Raw genomic sequence first — 21,246 nt, 5'->3', positions numbered from 1 at the left:
AATCTGTAGGCTGCTCACACAGCGTGCTGAATGATTTAAGCCTATTTTGCTCGCTCAAAACTATTTTTAGTCGCAAATGTGAGTGTGGTGACGGACGGATCGCCACACTGCCGACATTTTACTCCGCCCGTCACGGCACGCTGTTTGATTGCGTTATCAAAACACTCCGCTATTATTCAGCCTTGCTTTTAACTTATTCCACCGAATACCGAATGTGTGTTTTTTTGCAATATTCGGCCGAATATAGTAAGGATGCACCGAAATGAAATTTCTTGGCCGAAGCTGAACAATAATGAAACATTAGGCTGGATACCAAACACCTTACATTTTTCATTCATTCATTCATTATTTTTGTATAATTTACTTTTCCAATTTTTTCAACGTTGCCTAAACCAAAGGGTTTACGGCCACTAGATGGCGCAGCATCATCTCAGATGTAAACAAAATGCCTGCATTGACTATGGCTGGACTAAACGAGGTCAGATTTCAGCACTAACAGCTCCGACTGCTCGACACATTAGGACTTCTCTGTAAGCTACAAAGCAAGCAATGGTTCCTTATATTTAGTGGGGCTAAAAATCGAACCATTAAGCCTAAATGTGCTTTTTACTCAGCCTAGCCTACTATGTTTTCTTTTCACTGCTGCAGCCGGTGTCTTTCTCGTAAACGGCATGCTTTCAGTGTGTTTTGATTTTAGACGATAGATTCAGCTTGTAGTGCTGTTGGTGTTTCCACAAATAGCCTACCCCCTTCATTATAAATTTATAGCGCAGTATGTAGAATTTGGGCGGCACGGTGGTGTGGTGGTTAGCAATGTCGCCTCACAGCAAGAGGGTTCCCGGTTCGATCCCAATTGTGGGAGCCCTTCTGTGCGGAGTTTGCATGTTCTCCCTGTGTCAGTGTGGGTTTCCTCCAGGTGCTCCAGCTTCCTCCCACAGTCCAAAGACATGCAGGTTAATTGGTGACTCTAAATTGTCCGTAGGTGTGAATGTGAGTGTGAATGGTTGTCTGTCTCTACGTGTCAGTCCTGTGATAGTCTGGTGACCTGTCCAGGGTGAACCCTGCCTCTCACCCAATGTCAGCTGGGATAGGCTCCACCCCCCACGACCCTCAAGAGGATGAAGCGGTTAGAAGATGGATGGAGTATGTAGAATTTTTCGTTATTGAAAATCATAGTATAGTATGTAAAAAAAAAAAAAGGAGCTTAGTTTTTAGCCTCACTGCTGCTAGCTTGTTAGCTTTGATTTTAGCCTCACTGCTGCTAACTTGTTAACTTTGATTTTAGCCTCACTGCTACTACCTTGTTAGCTTTGATTTTAGCCTCACTGCTACTAGCTTGTTAGCTTTGATTTTAGCCTCACTGCTGCTTACTTGTTAGCTTTGATTTTAGCTTCACTGCTACTACCTTGTTAGCTTTGATTTTAGCCTCACTGCTGCTAGCTTGTTAGCTTTGATTTTAGCCTCACTGCTACTACCTTGTTAGCTTTGATTTTAGCCTCACTGCTGCTAACTTGTTAGCTTTGATTTTAGCCTCACTGCTACTACCTTGTTAGCTTTGATTTTAGCCTCACTGCTACTAGCTTGTTAGCTTTGATTTTAGCCTCACTGCTGCTTACTTGTTAGCTTTGATTTTAGCTTCACTGCTACTACCTTGTTAGCTTTGATTTTAGCCTCACTGCTGCTAGCTTGTTAGCTGTGATTTTAGCCTCACTGCTGCTAGCTTGTTAGCTTTGATTTTAGCCTCACTGCTGCTAACTTGTTAGCTTTGATTTTAGCCTCACTGCTACTACCTTGTTAGCTTTGATTTTAGCCTCACTGCTGCTAACTTGTTAGCTTTGATTTTAGCCTCACTGCTACTACCTTGTTAGCTTTGATTTTAGCCTCACTGCTACTAGCTTGTTAGCTTTGAGTTTAGCCTCACTGCTGCTCCGGAAGCTGAACTAAAGAGAGAAAGACGAGCTCTGGCTGCTGAAGCTCAACCAACACCTTCCCGCCCGGAGCTCCTCCGGCTGCGGCAGCAGGAAACACAGTGACCCCGACTGGTCCACTCCAGGAACGGATAAAGATCCAGCTCTGTCCCGCACCTGCTTCCGTTATCACAGGAGTCTCTGAGCAGGGCTTTAACACCGGGGATCGGTGGTCTCTCCTGGGGGCTGAGTCCAGAGCAGCAGCACCTGGCAGGTGGACGAAAGGGGGGGGGCGACTGCAGCAGGGGGCGGAGACAGTTTCCCGCCAGTTTTCTCAGCCCGTACAGGAAGTCACAGGAACACTCACATCCTGTCAGATCTGATGTCGATTTCTTAAAATGTTATCAGACCCATTTATCAGTTTGTTCTCGGTCTCCAATTGTTTTATTGATTTATTTATTAAAATGTTTTACAGGTGATCTGTAATTTATGTTCATGAACTCAGTCAGCATCAGATCAGTGTGACCTGTCGCCCCAACTACACAGGCTGAATACACTGTGACTGTGACTGTTAATTCATTCATTCATCTTCTAACCGCTTCATCCTCTTGAGGGTCGCGGGGGGGCTGGAGCCTATCCCAGCTGACACTGTAAGCTTCATATTTTATACAAGACAACTGCTTTGATTACACATCAGTCAGATACGCCTCCGTCTCGTGAGATTATTGTTGTCCACTTTTGTATGATGTCAGAGCAAGGCGGAATGAAGTCGTACACAAATTTAACCAGCATGCATTGTGCAGTGATCGCTGGTGATTGATTCTGCGAAGGCCTGGCTCATCCCAAACAAGTCTAATGTCATGTTCCAGTCATGGCACGGTCGCATGTCGACAGGGATAATAAGGCTCCGGTGAGCTGGACTCGACATCAGCAGGAAAACTGGGCTGTTGCCTGCAGGAGTAAACATGATGCGAGGCGCCCGTCTCCCCCTCCTCCCCCTTGGGACATCCCACTGGCTGACAGGTATGACATCCTGGGCATGCAGGAGTTTCCCCCACTGAAGGGCCGCTCCCATCCTTCACCGTCTCTTCTGCCTTCTACCACCCCGGCCAGCTCACAACAGATCAAACATCAGCTGACTCCTCCCGGCTCTCAGCGGTCCAGTCGCTGGTTGATTTCTCCTGATGATCACAGTACGGAGCTGAACCTCTGTTGGGCCGGACAGCAGAGAGACTCCTCAAGGGTCAGTTTCTGACTGCTAGTCTGTCGCTGGGTTACACAGAGCTCACTGATCTGCTCAACCACTGCTCATTTTAGAAGGACCACCGCAAGATGGCGTGTTTGTTTTAATTATCAGACAATTAACAGACTTGATGACTGAATGAATCATGGTCGTCCGTTTCTGGTTGCCAGCACTGGCGAGCGTAGCTACAATAAAAGTATGACAGTATACTCTGATGACATCACACAGACACTCAGCAGCACTTTCAACATGTTTAATATAAAAACACAGAAACCAGACTCACTCTGGTTTAATGACGCCTCTCTGCTCACACGGCGGCACGATGAGGCCGCTCACAGACGCCATGACAGCGCAGAACATCAACTCCCGTTAAAGACGCGCTCCGTCTTTATCAGTGTTACACGCAGTCTTTTCCCAAAGGTCAAAGGTCAGCTGCATCTGAGTTCAACAGTTCATACTGGTCCTTATCTTCCTGCTCACTTCTTCTTACGCACCATCGTCCACCCGTCCTCTTCTTCACCAGGAGGAGGAGGAGGATCTTTCCTGCTGACTGACGACTGCTCGGAGGATTCACACTCCATCACCTGGACATAGAAACACGTCGTTACTGACATCACATGATACGATGACATCACACTGTGACACCAGGCGGACTGAAGACCCATGTGTCAGGTGAGACGTACCTGTGTTTCATCATCACTGTCGTCATCAGACTGTGTGGGCGCAGCGGTGACCTTTGCCCTCTGACTCTTCTTCTGTGTGAGAGTGTCGATGGTGTGTTTGAGCTGCTGCAGCGCCCCCTGCTGCCACTGACTGAACACCTGCATCAGTCTGTCACACAGCTGGAAACACAGGTGGAACATGTGACCTCTGACCTTTATAACACCTCTTCTATCCCATATACACATTTTATTGTTCTATATTTATCTGTGTCTGTGTATGTATGTGTGTATACCTGAGGTAAACTCCCATCATCCACCACTGTGTCAAACTCCTGATCCATTAGTTCAGCGATGAAGTCCTCGACCTCACACCGCTGCAGGTCAGCTGATCACACACTCACACACACACACACACACACACACACACACACACACACACACACACACACAGACAGACAGACAGACAGACAGACAGACAGAGAGACAGACAGAATATAAGACCACACATAGAATCTACCCACAGGTGCAGATTACTACCAGAATAAAGGTCCTGTCATATCTCAGAGTAAAATCACAGCTCTGTTTAAAATGTGCTCCGCCCTCTAACGTCTTCACTACTGCCTCTGCATGAGAGAAAATACTTGTACTTGGAGAGTACCTGAGCAGGTAGAGTACAGTGTACCTGAGCAGGTAGAGGACAGTGTACCTGAGCAGGTAGAGGACAGAATACCTGAGCAGGTAGAGGACAGTGTACCTGAGCAGGTAGAGGACAGAGTACCTGAGCAGGTAGAGTACAATGTAAACACTACCCACGTATAACCATACACAAGAAACCTTTGCTGTCACTTGACAGGTTACCATGGTTACGTACCATTGTCGTGGAAAAACTGCTGGACTACATCCACCATCCAATCAGCTTTCTGCTGCCCGTACACGCCTCCAAACCCGTTATCCACCGCGATCTGAGGAAATTAAGACACAGGAGTGAGTCTATGATCTTTGACCTCTGTAATCTGTGACCTTTGAGGCAACAGGCATCCATGCTTCAGAGTTTCACTTTAAAGATATGCAAACTAAATATGAGAGGTGACACACAGCTACATCACTAACTGCATCACCAGCTCTGTCACGTGTCTATTAAACATCATCAGGGTTGCAGTGATATATCATGACACCGTATACTGTGGCACGACACTGACAGGCACTGTGAACATCTGCTTATTTACGGTACTGAGAAAAAGATGCAACCGGACGCACAAACTCACCTGTGCACACATCTCCTTTCCTTTTTCTACAAACTTACATCTCAGAATGTGTACTGAATGTGTACTGAGTGTGTGCTGAGTGTGTACTGAATGTGTACTGAATGTGTACTGAGTGTGTACTGAGTGTGTGCTGAGTGTGTACTGAGTGTGTACTGAATGTGTACTGAATGTGTACTGAGGGTGTGCTGAGTGTGTCCCGAATGTGTTTACTGGTGTAAAAACTACATTATATTGAGGACTGTGTGTGACGACCTTAAATCAGAAGTAACATCTGTGTTTCAAACATGTGTTTACTTTGACAAAGAGAGAAATACTTCCATGATTAGCGTTGTTAGCATTAGCCTGTTAGCATGGCCCCGTGTGTTCCGCAGTGAGTCAGTCGGTAACAGTCGGTCCGGTGTGTCCTCTGTCGGTCCGGTGTCTCGTTACGGATCATATTTACCTGTAGAACCGGCCAGGTGTGAAGAACCGCTCTTACTCCCTCTTTAAAGAGCTCACGTGAAGCTGCGGAGGCCGCCATGTTGGATGTGATGGACAGAAGCAGTCGAGTGAAGAGAGAGTCGATCAGACAGAAACAGTCGATCAGACAGAAACAGTCGATCAGACAGTCTGATGTGGATTAATTAGTTTATTAGTGACAGACTGTAAGTGTGAAGCTGAGCCGTTGAATTCTGTGAATCTTTAACTGCTTTACAATCAAATTATTTTGTAATGATTTCATTTATTTATTATCAAACTCAAAACAAATGATACAAGTCACAGTTAAGGTGGTTAACTTTTCAGTATTAAACAGTATAAAAGTGCAAATGTTTAATTATAATAATAAATTGACCTATTTTGTTTTCATTATTTTTAATAATTCTAAAATCCGGATTTCTTTCATTAAAACCTGAAATAATATATCTTATAATGAACAGCCCAGGTGTGATGTCAGGAGTGTCCAGCAGGAGGCAGCAGCTGATCTCACATCAGTCTGATAATAAAGCCCTTTTTTAATTTTTAATTTTTTACTGTTTTCATGTTAAAGTGTTTGTTCTCAGTGAGACAGGAGAGTTTATTCACTGAAGGTGAGACTGAAACAGAAACAGTATTTTCACTGATGGCTGCTCAGAGGATCAGAATCTTTGTTTGTGGTTGGAATCATTTTGGTTTTAATAATAATAATAAGTTTTAACAACTGAACATTTTACTGGGATATGTAAAAGTTTGAATTGACAGTGAAATATTTGCCTTTGAAAAGTGTCTGTGTGGATTTATGTGATCTGAATTTTCCTCTAACTTTTCAACGCCTTGTTTTGAAGTTTGATTTTATGGAGCGAGGATACTTCCTCTTGTATTTCAGATGATCATGTGACTGATAAAGTGTAACCTGATTGGTCAGAAGTCGGATCAATGATCTGTTAGCCTGTGTGTTCATGTGAGAATTTCTGATCTTGATTGAAAACTATTTGATTTTGGCTCTTAATTTTAATGAAATCGTCTCCACACAGTCTTCCTTTAAACTAAAACCTGATCCTGGAGTGCAGCTGCTCTTCAGGATCTTCAGGATCCATCAGTGGAGATCAGACTAATAATTCATCTCCTCCTCGATCTGAAATATTAAATCCTGACGTTTTAACATGAACAAATGAATAAATGAAGGAGTGAGTGAGGAGGTGAAAAAACATGAACTGCTGGTTTTAACTCTTCAGTGTCTGAGACCATCATAAAGGAAGTTCAGCCCAACAAACAGTCACAGAACATTTATTCAAGCAGACCCAGCAGCATGACGACGCCCTGCAGGTGAACCACCTGTTAACACTGAGGGCTTTAATTCAGTTCAGTTCAAAGAAGCTTTATTGGCATCATAGGAAACAGACGTTACATTACAATGCAAGTGTAAAATCAAACAAGAACTGTACAATAAATAAAGATCGACTAGAATCTGGTTTATATACAGGTCACTGCTGATTGGCTAACACCTGTGACACGCCCACCACACAAGAGAAGATGTAAGTCAAAGCCTGTTTCACACCGTTACACCATTGCACACTGTTTCAGGCTGTTTTGCACAGTTCTACACTGTTAAATCATTTCACATCATTTCAAACTGTTTCGGGTCGTTTTACACCATTTGACACAATTTCACACTGCTACACACGAGCTGTGTTCAAAACCATCCACTCACTCACTATTCCCTATTTCGTGTTTACTATATAGTGCACTACATGGGGAACGACTGAAAGAGATTTCGGACACTAACTGAAATTTTCTGAATGTCATTGCGTGAGTAGCTGCACCGCATACTCCTGTGACGCAAGTGGACGCGCCGAGCATCATGTAAACAAACCAGGCGCTTTGAGGATGATCGAACTGTATGGTGGTTGTACTTTCTGTCAATAAATTGTTGAAATGTCAATGGTGTGGACGTTTGGTTTTGTCAGCTACGGTTGTGTGTCTGCATTGTGAGCTGTAATAGCCCACGATAGTGCACGAGCTACAAGCTACCTGGCTCGTGCGAGCTAAGTGGCTATTGTTAGCTCGTGAGCTAACGTTACCGGCTAGCATCCTATTCGTTTCTTTTTGTGCCATCTTTGCGGTTGTTCTTCTTCTTCTCCTCTGGTAAAAGACGACCGCATTGCATTGTGGTGTACGGGAGTAAAATGTAGGGTACATCGTTTGTTCACTCACATTTGCTGTGCATTGTGGGTATTTTATAGTCCACTATATAGTGAATGAAATTAACCGCGGAGAATTTGAACAACACTACAAAATGGCAAACACACTATATAGTGCACTATATCCGTGATAGGGGGCGATTTCGAACACAGCTACTGTTTTAACCGTTACACACCGTTTCTGTTTCACACTGTTTGGAGTAAACATGTCATTCTAGCTGGAAACTGCAGTAAAACAGTGTTTCAGACTGTTTCCAGTGTTTCTCAGTGAGAAAAAACAACAACAACTTACTGACTTATAATAAAAAAACAACAATAAATCCTATTAAAAAAACAGCTCCCAGGTGTTTTCTACAGATTTACAGTATAAATATATTTACAGATATTCACTGTTTCATTCTTTCACAGTATCAGTATAAATATCACCAGAATAGAGTGTACAACACACACACACACACACACACACACACGCACACACACACGCGCACACACACACACACACACACACGCAGAACAACACTTTCAAAATAAAAGTCTCTGTTTGAACAAACATGGCTGCTCCTGCAGACTGTTTGTGATGAATTAAAGTGTAAATGTAATAAACACAAACAGCAGATCGTACAAACCTTCAGATGTTCTTCAGCTCTTCAGTCAGTTCATACTCAGAGTATAAAACAGGTGAAAATCAATGACTACTGCTTTTATACTGGATCCAATAAAGTTTAAAGGACATTTAAATCTCCTTCGGTTGATGACATCATCATTTGGGCTTTGATTCTGTCTGCTGATTGGTCCTCAGCTGTGAGCTTTAACAGTCATGTGACCATGTTGATGAATCCTGCGCTCAAATGTCATTGGAAAAGTCAGGTGGACGACATCACCTGAGATTACCTGAGTCAACCCTGCAGTTGACGCAGAGCCAATCAGGACGAGTCCTGAGGAGAGGACGTGTAAACAGGTGGACAGAGACGTCACGAGTCGTCACGTGAGACGCATGTGAGCAACAAAAACCCCTGCAGCTTGTTCAAAGAAAACTCTGTTCTTATTCTGGTAGTTCTGTTTGATCACTTCCTCAGCAGGGTCCACAGGGAGGCCGCACTCTCACCCAGACGCGTCGCTACGGGTATGGCCGCTTTGGCAAAGAGAGGCGGTGTCACAGACAGGCTGGAGAACAGGTTAGTAAACGGTAGAAAGCAGCATGGAGGCCTGTGAAAACTTTACCGTGGTTACTTGTTTTTATATCACTTTTTTGTTCAGTCTATCTTTAAAACTCCGTGCACACTCATTCGGATCGATGTTTGAAGTTGATCAGAGCCGGAGCTGATGACTACTGCAGAGTCATGTGACGCAGGTGTGAATGACGATTAGAACTTTTTCCATTACACACAGAACACCAGATGTTAGCGGGTGTTAGCGGGTTTTTGTGCAGTGAAAAAGAGTCCGACAGCTAACGTTAGCTCGCCTTTTTATCAGCAAACATGAACTCACCACAGAGATTCAGCTGCTCACTGACTCCACACGTGTTCACTGATCAGTATTTAAATAACGTGGTGACCTTCATCGTAAATAAATATCACTAACATTGACCTTTCTGTCCCACTGTACCTACATCTACACGCATTATAACAGGAAGGACGTAGTAAAGTAGTACAGCCCGTCTCTAACTCGATTTGATTGGCTGCCTGTGTCAAGTGTGACTCTGACCAGGGACACAGCTCTGTGCCTAATATTTCAGTGGGGGAAAAGTGAGACTGATCACCCAGGGCCCCAGTGGGACGAATTATTGTTGCAAATTTTTATTCACTGACACTGGGCCGATGCTGGGCCGATGCTGGGCCGACAGTGGGCAGAGAAGCTGCTGTGTCACATGACACAACTACCAATATAAAATCTACGTAATGATCCTTTAACAGTCAGCTGCCTCTGTGTTTGTTTAAAGGGTCTTCTGATGGTTCACCTGTCTGTCCAGGTGAGTCCTGCTCCGTCAGGCGTCCATGTTTCTGTGATGGAGAACCTCAGGATGAACAGGTGAGTCCTTCAGGTGAGTCTGACTGTCCACAGGAGGGGACGTCTCCTGTCCAACAAACTGGACTCCACCAGTTCAACCAGTTAAAGTTGATGTCAGATCAGAGTCAAACGTGTTCTGTGTTCATATTTAACGAATTAAAGACAGACAGGAAGTCCTCAGCTGATTCTTTCAGATCTGTGCTGCTGGTCAGCTGTTCGCTCATCAGACTGACCGTGCAACTGTCACAGTGATGTTTGTGTCCACGCTCCTTATCAAATATAAAGTCACTCATTCGACTCATGTCTTTAGCTTATTGTTAGCACTAAACTTCAAAACGCGTTCTCATCCCAACTCATCAATTATCACCGCTTTGTCTGTGTTCATGTCTTCATATGACACACTAGGTATGCTCCTGTGTAGCTGTTGACGTTCAGGGACACCGCGTCAATCAGTCTTTTTCAATCTAAACTTACAACGTTGGTAAAACACCATGTGTTTACGTTTATTTCCTTGTGCAACAAAAGCACGTGGTTTGGCTCTAAATTCAAACGGAAAGTGAACGTCAGGCTCCTGGGTGAAGGTCCAGAGACTCTCCAGCTCCTTATATTACGTTGTTACTGGCAGTGTTTTAAACTGATGCTGTCCGGCACTGTATCATACCGCTGTGACATGCTGTCCGGCTGCGTTATCAACTGATGCTGCCTGTACACATATACTGCTGTGACAGATGCTGTCTGCCGACAGGTGGCGTATCATACCAATGTGAAAGGTGCCATCCGGCTGCGTTACAAACTCCACAAACGGAGGCTTCTGGCGTCGGTGTCTGACGCCGAATCACTGACAAAGCGGTGGTATTTGAGTAGTTCAGAATGAGAACGGACTGGAGCTTCAAACTGACACCTGAACGCACCACTCTGAGAAGGAAGTTTCATTCTGTCGTCAAGACAACAGTTCCTGCTGAGGACTTCCAGTCTGAAATACAAAAACTCATGATTTTCACAATAAAAGCCTGTGGGATAGTTTTATTTTGACTCTACATGTGTGTGAGTGTGTTGTTGGTCTGTGTGTGTGTGTGTGTGTATGTGTGTGTGTAGGACCATGTGATCTTCATGATTATGATGATCATGATGATGTCATCAGGCTCTGGACAGGGATTGGTCAGCAGCTACCTGAGAGAGGAGAAGAAAAAACACGGTGAGCAGAAGCTGATCACACACTGGCCCCGCCCCCGTCTGTCAGTCATCTGTGATGTAATGATGCTGATTGGATGAGGTGTGGTGAGGTCATCCTGTGTGAGGGTGTGAACCCCTCGGCTGCACTTTAATCTGCTTCAGTGTGATAACATTAACGCTGAGCTGCGGGCGGATTGTCCTCTGATCATTAATTAAACCACAGAGACAGAGCTGCGTTCAGTCAGACGTGTTAATGGACTCTGGGAAACCTGAACCTCTGTGAGGACTCTGAGAACATACTGGACCAGTGGAACCTCTGTAACAACCTCAGAAACCTCCTCAAGAACCTCCAGAGTCTGAGTCAGGTTTATTGCAGAGGACGCTGTTTTGGTGCAATAATAACATCACAAATATATCAAGAGAAATTAAAATCGACCTGCTGTGTCCTCATGAGGACATCACACTTTGGGTTTGCTGCACCTTATACTTCATTCTGCTGAGATCAGACCTGCTGTCCTCGCTATGGACACTTCTTCTGTCGCCATCTAGTGGCAACAGAAATCCATGTAAAAACAAGATGGCGGTGATCTCTGCCAAGTCAGTCTACAGCCGATCCCGACACAAAAAAGTGGACAAGGTCCAAAATCTGATCAAATTCTATGTGCGGCGCGGCCATTTTGACTTGACCAGCAGACTTCACTACAAGCTGATTGGCTGTTGAAAGAGGTGAATGTGCTTTAAAACCAGCCGCCGACCATTTGACCAGCTGAGTGTCAGGTGACACCATCAGACGGCTTGAGTCGAGCTCAGACCGGCCAGTTCACACTGCTGACACTTTTCTCTGTGACGTTCTAAAACTGTTTCATCTCATCATGAATCTTTGGTCTGAACTGGACGTCTCTCAGCGTCTTGTTAAACCTGTCCCTGTCCCCACTCCTGCGCGCCTCTTCTTTGTCTGACCTCGGCTGAGTTTGGCGCTGAACCAGAGTTTGATATCTTACTTTGATAACTTAACCTGCTGTCTCCACAGAAGCTGGTGTATGACATCACAGCCTCTGTGTGTCATCCAGACTGTTGGTAGCGTCCTGAAACATCTGTCTGCACTGTCCACCTGGAGATCCTCCACAGCTTCACCCCTCCTGTGACGTCCTCACAGCAGGTTCACAGAGCTGTAATTCATCCCTGGGTGCAGGTGTGTCCCAGTGCAGCGTGAGGGACGGCGTGATAGGTGATGACGGTGATCTGTTTCCTCTGATGGTCACTTCCTTCTGTCTGAGCGCTGAGCTCTGATTGGCTGACAGGCTGTATTGATCAGACAGGAGTGTGATGACACTGACGAGGACTCCGCAGAGGAAACAGAAGAAGAAGAAGAAGCAGAAATATTAACGAGCCGTCACCCTGCAGCGTCGGTGCCTTGCTCCGGAGCAGCTCAGCTGTTCACATGAATCTTTAAGCAGCAGCTGAAATATTCAGCAGTGCCTCCACAAATATCTGCAGCAGTTTCCAGACGTCAGGAATCATCACCTTCCTCTTCAACACACACGCTGGCTCCACCCACCGACCATATAAGGACACAGCCCGCCCCCTGCCTGTCAATCATCAGACTGAGTAGAAAGAAACAGAGACATATGTTTCATACTGCTGAGACACAGAGAGGCATGCTGGGAGATGTGGTTCCTCCTGCAGTGTGTCCTGAGTCTGGTTCTGCTCCTCTCACTTAACGAGTTCTGATGACTGAACCTGCATCACTGACAGCTGGAGCACGGATGTGTTGAAGATGTTTCTGTCTGAAGGCCTCTGAGCACTGATTCCATTTTTTTGTTTTGTTTCTTAATCCGTCATCCGAAAAAAAAGGTTGCACACACAAACCTTGTTGTGAAAATTCGCAATATGAGAAAAAATTTAAAGACACATTAGCTCCTTGTTTCTGTCCACTGACACTGATGTGTCTGTCTCTACTGTCTCCTCCACTGTGTCTCAGATCACATACGTCTGTACTAAACACTTCATATGTTGAACATGCTACGTGTGTTCACACTGCACAGTACGGGAAAATACAGTGTACTACTGGCGTTCTCAAAAAGCTCCAAAAGTTGAGTGTGGAATGACGGACACCTCTCACCCTCAACAGTCGCCATCTTTGTGATGTAGCTAAAGCTACGCCACAAAGATGTCTGTCACCGCTGCGTTGTAAGTTCTATATGTGTTTGCACTAAGCTTGAAAACAGTCATTGAATAGAAGCCATCAGTAATGTTTGTTGGGTCTGCGATGATTTGGTACCACCAACAATAATGTGAGTGCGTTCACTTGCTAGCTAACTTGTGCCTAGCTACAGTGACACATTTTAATCAGCACTGTCGTTGTGACATAAGTTTGGTTTATGTGCGGGCAGGGATAGCGGTCAAATGTTGGTCATGATGCTCCACTGTCTGTTTGCAATTTGTCGTTCAAAAGGAGGACGAAGAAAAAGAGGCAGTTACAAAAAAAAAAAAAAGGCCATCCTCACTTCCGGTAAGTGAAAAACTGCAGTGCGTGATTTGAGACAACACTACCCTGTTGAAAAAAGTGCACCATGAAAGAAGTTCGTAGTGTTCTACATATTAATGTACTAACATGCGATGTGAGACACACTCACACACACTTAAGGGTCCAGACACACCAAACCACCTTCAGAGAACTAGCGGTGACAAAGGCCCCCTGCTGCGTCGCCTTACATCACCGTGTCTCAGCCAAAAGTTGCACCTGAACACACAGCAGAGACTACAGCCAACAGCCAATGAGCAGGTACGTTCTGCGCCTGCGTGAGAGGAAATAAGTCTCCACACCAGCAGACGGCGGTCGTCTGTAATCATTGTTCAAAAAGGGAAACAGGGAGAGCGTCTTGATGCTAGTTAGCCAGTTAGCACATGAACAACACAATCCAGTGTTAAAGAACAGCACCAGTGAACAATAACACAAACCATCAGGAGACATTTCTGCTAAAGAGCTCATTGGGTAAAGAAAAATATCTCTCTGACGGCCCAACATGGACCGAAGGCCGTCTGCTGGCTTAGTGTGTCAGGGCCTTATCATCATCATCATCATCATCATCATCATCGTCATCATATTAGCATGCTAACATTAGCAGAGTCCAGCTGAGGCTGAACGACTTCAGTCCCGCAGGTATTTGGTCATAAACCAAAGTGTTGGACACATTAACATGTTGACCTGATGATGGAGAGTGATTACAGATCATCACAGTACACCACATACATGTTCAGACAGACAGATGGACATTAACATCCAAAGAGACAGGCTGCTAATGTGGCTACACATGCTGAGAAACATTAAATAAAAAAACCTGTTTGTGTTGATGAATATTTTGACTTCAGTTTGTTGACCTGTAACTTCAGTGTGTGTTGCTGTAGTACCTGCACTCTGTGCTATCACTGCGACCTGTCGGGTTCAATCTTCGTCTCTCCGTTCTGTTTCTCACTTGGAGATTTCTGAGACAGTTTGGCAGCTTGGACAACAGCCTGCAACACAGCAACACAGCAACTGTCAGACAACACAGCAACCATCAGAACAGTCAACACAGCAACACAGCAACTATCAGGAGATTCAGAACCATCACAACAGGCAGCTCGTCACAGCAGCACACAGAGTGAAGTTGCGTTTGCACCTTGAAGCTCCTCTTCCTCTTCTGGACATTCTGCTCGGGGTGAAACAGGATGACGTAAACCTTGGGCATGTAGAGCATCCCGAGAGAGACGAAGGCGCTAAGAGACATGGAGACGGTCAGAGTGGCGGTCTGGATAAACATCTGTAGAGACACAGAGAGACGTTTACTAAGAGACAACTTCCTCAAGGTCCACTAGAACCGCCCGCAGGGTTGGAAGGCATGTTTTGGTGCCTCCTGAGTGTGATTGCTGTGTTCACACCTGCCCAGGCTAACTTCACTGAGGGGGCAAACAAACTTGAGTTCGACTGAACCGAACCAAACAGGGCAGGTGTGAAAGCACCCTTAGAATATGACTCACTTTTCTGTTAGGTACTCAGGTGTGTACTTTAACACACAAACACATCTGTATAATAAAGAAACACAGTCTCAGCGTCCTGCAGCTCCTTTCACAGGAAACGGGAGCAGATTTTGGTGAGAGGATCTAAATCTAAAGAGGAGAAACAGGACGACACGTGTGAAGACGATGAGCTCTGAATCTGTCCAATCTCTCCTTTCTTTTCTTTTGTCTCCTCTGTGTTCACATTAATCCTCTGGATGTGTTTCTGTCTGACGCTGCTGTTTGCCTTCATGTTATTTCTGGATTTTATTGTCTCTTTATCTGTTTGTTGAAGCTCTTTGTAACTTTAGTTATTATTCTATTCTTACTTCCTGTGTTGGTTTATAATCTGTTTAATCCAGCTGTTCCCGTCTGCCTGGAAACGACTCCACTCATTTATCTGTCCGCTGCATTAAAGACTCGTCCCTCCCTGAACTCACTCTGAACCACAAACACTGAAAACACCTCTCTGTATAAATGTGGCTGCAACAAAGAATTAACTTTTCATCGTTCAGTTGTTTTTCTGGAGATTTCTACTGAAAGTATGTCCTCATTCAGCCGGTTAAATTCACAAACAATCTTTTTCTCTCAGTTCAAAGTTTCAGTAAAAAACTTGCAAAGCTAGACGTTAAACTACAGGTTTTTATTTCAGTGTTTCAGAAAACTGTGAAAAGTGTTAGAAATAAATCAGCCACTTTGGCTGAAGGATTTTAAATTCTACAAGCCGCTCATACTTTTTATCAGCCACTATTCAGTTATCACACTTTTGTGTAACTAAGTTTAGTGTTACGTTTGTCTGTGCAAATAAAGAACAACGAATACACATTGTTCTCATAAAAAGAATTACTGAATTTCTTAAACAACAACAAATACAGCTGCTGTTTTACATATCATAATCACCTTGAGGGCCCACAGACAGGCCGTCAGATTTCTTGAATTACATTTTTGGTGTCTCTCCCTGTATTTGAGTCTGTCCTGGTTTGGCCTGGTTTGGGTCTTACCTTCTCTGTGGACTGGGCAGTACCAAAGAAAATTGGTACGAAGGCGAGCCAGATGATGCAGGTGGTGTACATGGTGAAACCAATCGGCTTTGCTTCATTAAAAGTCTCTGGAACACCACGACTCTTCACTGCGTACACCGTACATGTTACCTAGCAACAGAATGATACAGGTTACCTAGCAACAAGGGCAGTGCAGCCCTCTACAACAATCACAGATCAATGAAGGATCAATACTGGATCAACAGCCCTCGTTACCATGAGTACGATGCTGTAGCTGAGGCAGCAGATGATTGACAGGTCAGACATGTCACATTTTAGGATGCCTCGGGCCAGGTCAGGGTTCGGGGGGCGGAGCTCCTCATAGTCGATGATGGTATGAGGAGGGACGACACCGAACCACACAAACACTCCGAGGACCTGAAACACACACACACACACACACACACACACACACACACACGTGAAGATCATCCTGAATCATGTGACGGAAACAGGCAGCGGTCTGATACCTGTGGTCTCACCTGGACGGAGATGAGGATGAAGGTGATGATGAGCTGGGAGGCGGGGCTGATGAATTTGGGCGGGGTCACCGACCTCTTGCCCTGTTCGAAGATGCGGTAGATGCGGTTGGTTTTGGTCAACATGGCGGAGTAGGTGATGGCCATGCCGAGGCCCAGCAGGAGGCGCCGGAACGCACAAGCCACCACACCTGGCTCTGCGATCATTAGGAAGGTTATCAGGTAGATCAGGAAGATACCTGCAGAGAGAGAGAGAGAGACAAGTGATGTCATCCTTGCTGCTGATGACATCATCCTCACTGCCGATGATATCAGGAACTTTTATCATGGCCTCATTCTGTCCTATGTTAACTTGTGCACCTGCTGTAGTCAACTCCTACAGGATATACTGAAGCATGTAGATTATGACCCTTCGGAAAACCACTTTTGAGCAGAGCCATTGTAAATGAGGACGTGTCATCAATGGAAGGTGTTTGCACAGTGCACAGTGGAAGTGAACAGTTGTAGCAACATTGCAGATTACTTGGATTACCTGCTAACTTTTGCTCTGTTAGTACAGATATTTGTTTTTACACAAAAAAGAGACATGGACCAACTGTTGTAAGAACACTGCACGCTCTTTGAAGATTTCTCACCTGTAGAATATGATGTGCTCACTGATGTCGTCACGGTTTGCACTTCAGGTCAAGGAAAACCTGCTATTTTTTGGTTCCAGTGAAGAACTAACTTTCTAACCTTCTAAATCAATTTGTTTTTTGTTGAAATGCTCTGAAAGGTTCAAAATTAGATGCGGGAACTGCGGTCGACAAGGGGTATGATTGGCCCTCAGAGGACAACACTGCCATGGTCTGGGTCTGTCTCCTACCCCTTGTAAATCCTTTGCATCTGAGGTCCCAGGTCTTTTGGGGGCTGCCTGAATACCTGTAATTCAAGAGGATTTTCAACAAGGCGCAAGACACACCTGTCTTCACCAATTACCCACAGACCTCCTTCAGTTCAGGGCACTGCTCTGTGGCAGCCAGCATCGTCTGACCCCTCCTAGTCTCAAGAGGAAGACTTCATCTTTATGGATAGACTTTCTGTCCCTGCATCTACTACTGGGGCCTTAATGACATCATCATCAAAAACAGGCACCATTTTTCAATCATCTTGTAAGCATTTGAACTATCTTCACCATGCTAGATATTCGGAAAGGTGACCATTTTTAGGAAAGTACCCACAAGTCTTTGTGAACAATTTGCCAGAGTTGAGGCAATTCAATCACACCCGGGCACATGTCTGCCTGTTACCAGCCTCTCTAGGGCCCCACTTGGAAGGACCCGTCCTTGGCAGCCTTGCAGTTCCCTTGGTGCTACTTTCAGCCTTGTGGCACTAACTCTCTTACTGTTTCAGCCCCAGCCACTCCAACCTGGCCTGCGGTAACTTCAATGTTCACACCATTTCCTATCACCAGACCCACACCCACATGCACACCTGTTCCCCACTCCGTCATCAGGTCAGTAGTATTAATACTGAGCCATTCCCCCACATTCCCTACCAGATCATCCATCTTAGAAGCCAGTTTTCCAGCCTCTCTTCCCTGCCTGTCAGATCTTACTAGTTATGAATCCCAGCCTGTTTCTTTTGGTCTTCTCATCTGCCTGTTTCTCTTCTGGATTGGTTAACCCGGGTTCCTCCACCTGCCAATTACTGACTTTACCTGCCTTTGCCACTGCCTCTAGCATAGGAGCTCAAGTATCTCACGGTCTTGTTCACAAGTGAGGGTAAAACGGAGCAAGAGATGGATAGGCAGGTTGGTGCGGCATCACGGGTAGTAGTGCTCATCTATCAGCAGTACATGTCACTAGATTTCAAAAGAATTTCTCTGGCATTTCTTCTTCTTTTTTCTTCTTTCTTCAACACACTGAATAATATCTACTGTAATATTTACCTGTCTGCAGCACCCACCTGTCAGTAGGACATAGCTGAGCTCCCTCCCTGCTGCCCTGACGATGGGTGTGTCATTGAAGCGGATGAAGGTGATCACCACGACGCTGGTTGCTATGATACCAAGCATGGCGAGGGAGGCGGGCACTAGGGCAAAGGGGGAGTTCCACTCCAATTTGATGATCGGAGTTGGGCGACAGGCAGTTCTGTTGGGGGTGGGGCGCATGTCTGACGGACAGGTCTCACAGGTGAATTCATCCAGCTGGTACTGATAACCATCACAGAGCTGCAGATGAGTCAAAGACAGATTTTAACACAACTTTATTTACACCACATTATACAAAAAAATGTTTTCATCCTGACATAATTTATTTCAATACAAACTGGTGAGCTGGAAAAACAATAAAAACTCAGGCATCATTAATGCAGCTCCATCAAACAGCTCCAACCTGACCTACTGCCAGACACCAGTAGCACAACAACAACAAACCCAAACTAAGACCTCCATCAGCTGATGGCCCGATATCTGCCCAAAACAAGAAGGTCCAAGGAGCCCCAAATTTTAATGCTGTCTATAAAACATATGCCAATTATGACAGTTCAGTTTGATTCTCTGTGTCACAGAGTGGTGACGGTTTTACCTCACAGTGCCAGCAGCAGGGAACTCCTTTCACCATCTTCTTCCTCTCTCCTGATTTACAGGGGAAACTACAGATGGAGTCTGGGACTGATTTATCTCCTCCTGACCACTGCATCTCCTCCAGCTGACAGACAGACAGGTGGCGGGACAAACAGGTGGAGAGACAGACAGGTGGAGGGACAGACAGGTGGAGAGACAGACAGGTGGAGGGACAGACAGGTGGAGAGACGGGTCCAAAGTGAGACAGTAAGACTTTATATCATCAGATGCTTTCCTCAGTTTCATTTCTGTTCAATCCAATCAGCTTCTTACGTTGAGTTTCAGGTTATTGGTCCACTGGCCAATCACATGGTAACCAGGATGGCTGTGATTGGTCATCTGGAATTGGAAGATGTCATAACGACCGGGAGCGTCTCCATTCTCATTGAACAAGACAGTCGTACCTGCACTTCCTGTTGGAGACAAACAGAAATGGATGAGTCAGAGACACGAACTGAAACAGTCACAGCATCAGTTGTCACACACCTGTCACCTGACACCTGAACAGTTCACACCTGAAACAGTTCACACCTGATACAGTTCACACCTGGAACAGTTCACACCTGATACAGTTCACACCTGATACAGTTCACACCTGAAACAGTTCACACCTGGAACAGTTCATACCTGATACAGTTCACACCTGGAACAGTTCACACCTGGAACAGTTCATACCTGATACAGTTCACACCTGTCACCTGACACCTGAACAGTTCACACCTGAAACAGTTCACACCTGATACAGTTCACACCTGAAACAGTTCACACCTGAAACAGTTCACACCTGATACAGTTCACACCTGATACAGTTCACACCTGAAACAGTTCACACCTGATACAGTTCACACCTGATACAGTTCACACCTGATGTCACCTGACACCTGAACAGTTCACACCTGAAACAGTTCACACCTGAAACAGTTCACACCTGATACAGTTCACACCTGGAACAGTTCACACCTGATACAGTTCACACCTGATACAGTTCACACCTGAAACAGTTCACACCTGAAACAGTTCACACCTGATACAGTTCACACCTGATACAGTTCACACATCTGACGTGATCATGACAAAGAGATTAAACTCACTGAAAACTCCTCATGTGATTGATGATATGAACTTCAGTTTGAACAGTACACAGGTGAGGAACCACACACACAGAACAGTGTGTTCCATAACATCTCACAGTGAAGCAGCTGAGACAGTTTTTACTTGTTATAACCATCAAACACACTGTCGGGTACACTCTGAAATCCAACTGATTCTGTTTCTGCTCTGTGATGACACTTCACCAGATTTTATCTGACAGATCAGAACTGTCAGTTCATCACTTTTCACAGTTTGAACGTTTATGTTTTTATTTTCTTTGTGCAGAAAAAAAGATGTGAATAAAAACAGCTGGATAGAAACACAATCTTCTTTTTCCTCCTGCAGAGTGTTTTCAGCAGCTGCTCACTTTAATTATTAACACACAGTAACACACACACACACACACACAGTAAGACAGTGAGTCCTCAGAGGGAACATGTAAAGTGCATTAACTTATTTTTAACGTATTATCTCTGAATAAAGAAGAAGCTGCTGACAGGGGGCGGAGGGTGGGGGTCATGTTATTTTACACACATTTTGTGAAGGGCCAGTTACCTTTGTTTCACAAAAGCAAGTAGAGCAACTGAAAAACAGAGTTTTGTGTGAACAATCCATCCAACAGTTGTTGAGATGTTTGAGCAACATGCTGCTGACAGGCTGAAGACAGAAGTTCAAACCCTGCCTGCTTTCTGACCTCCACTCAGCTGACCAATCACTGAGTCCTACGGGTATGATGTCAGAAAGTTTAAACATGTTAAGTGCTTTGAGCACAAAGTGATAACTGAGACTCAGAGAAGTGTATCAATACTTGTACCAATGCTCATTTTCTAATCTTTTTGCAGCCACACAGTCGGAGGACAATCAGAGAGGCTTCAGTGAGACAATCAACCTGAAACTATCTAAGGTAGGGCGACAATGTCTGTTATTACAGCTACAGAATCAGACGCTGTTAAAGGGATAGTGCACCCAAACATGAAAATTCAGCCATTATCTACTCACCCATATGCCGAGGGAGGCTCAGGTGAAGTTTTAGAGTCCTCACATCCCTTGCGGAGATCGGCGGGGGAAGCGGCTAGCA

General features: G+C 45.0%; 2 protein-coding genes across 2 annotated transcripts in view; both read right to left on the bottom strand.

The window, feature by feature from the left end:
* Positions 1-3,389: 3,389 nt before the first annotated feature.
* Positions 3,390-5,634, bottom strand: tsr2 (TSR2 ribosome maturation factor). Its single transcript, XM_050064953.1, has 5 exons — positions 5,520-5,634; positions 4,684-4,774; positions 4,106-4,197; positions 3,834-3,992; positions 3,390-3,734 (listed from the first exon to the last, which is right to left on the bottom strand). The coding sequence occupies exons 1-5, from the start codon at positions 5,595-5,597 to the stop codon at positions 3,627-3,629; spliced, it is 528 nt and encodes a 175-aa protein (XP_049920910.1). The 5' UTR covers positions 5,598-5,634; the 3' UTR covers positions 3,390-3,626.
* A 4,652-nt stretch (positions 5,635-10,286) lies between these two features.
* grm6a (glutamate receptor, metabotropic 6a) overlaps positions 10,287-21,246 on the bottom strand; it is a 32,284-nt gene continuing 21,324 nt past the window's right edge. The window contains exons 8-16 of the mRNA XM_050065020.1: positions 19,350-19,489; positions 19,039-19,161; positions 18,419-18,683; positions 16,475-16,710; positions 16,209-16,370; positions 15,954-16,103; positions 14,577-14,717; positions 14,326-14,430; positions 10,287-10,911 (exon numbers count right to left, since the gene is read on the bottom strand). Of these exons, the coding sequence (XP_049920977.1) occupies positions 14,341-14,430; positions 14,577-14,717; positions 15,954-16,103; positions 16,209-16,370; positions 16,475-16,710; positions 18,419-18,683; positions 19,039-19,161; positions 19,350-19,489 (1,307 nt within the window). The 3' untranslated portion in view covers positions 10,287-10,911; positions 14,326-14,340. The remainder of the gene's footprint in view (positions 10,912-14,325; positions 14,431-14,576; positions 14,718-15,953; positions 16,104-16,208; positions 16,371-16,474; positions 16,711-18,418; positions 18,684-19,038; positions 19,162-19,349; positions 19,490-21,246) is intronic.

The sequence above is a fragment of the Epinephelus moara genome, chromosome 16 (assembly GCF_006386435.1).
Source record: "Epinephelus moara isolate mb chromosome 16, YSFRI_EMoa_1.0, whole genome shotgun sequence".
NCBI classification, from domain to species: Eukaryota; Metazoa; Chordata; class Actinopteri; order Perciformes; family Serranidae; genus Epinephelus; species Epinephelus moara.
Note: the sequence above shows the minus strand (reverse complement) of the source record. Positions and strands in the feature narration are given on the sequence as shown.

What these genes read in the sequence shown, in the direction of transcription:
- tsr2 (XM_050064953.1), bottom strand. Translation starts at nt 5,597, where the DNA reads ATGGCGGCCTCCGCAGCTTCACGTGAGCTCTTTAAAGAGGGAGTAAGA. An exon ending in GCAGTTTTTCCACGACAATG is followed by an intron (nt 4,198 to 4,683) that starts GTACGTAACCAT and finishes GTGTGTGATCAG; the next exon opens with CTGACCTGCAGCGGTGTGAG. An exon ending in ATGATGGGAGTTTACCTCAG is followed by an intron (nt 3,993 to 4,105) that starts GTATACACACAT and finishes CTGTGTTTCCAG; the next exon opens with CTGTGTGACAGACTGATGCA.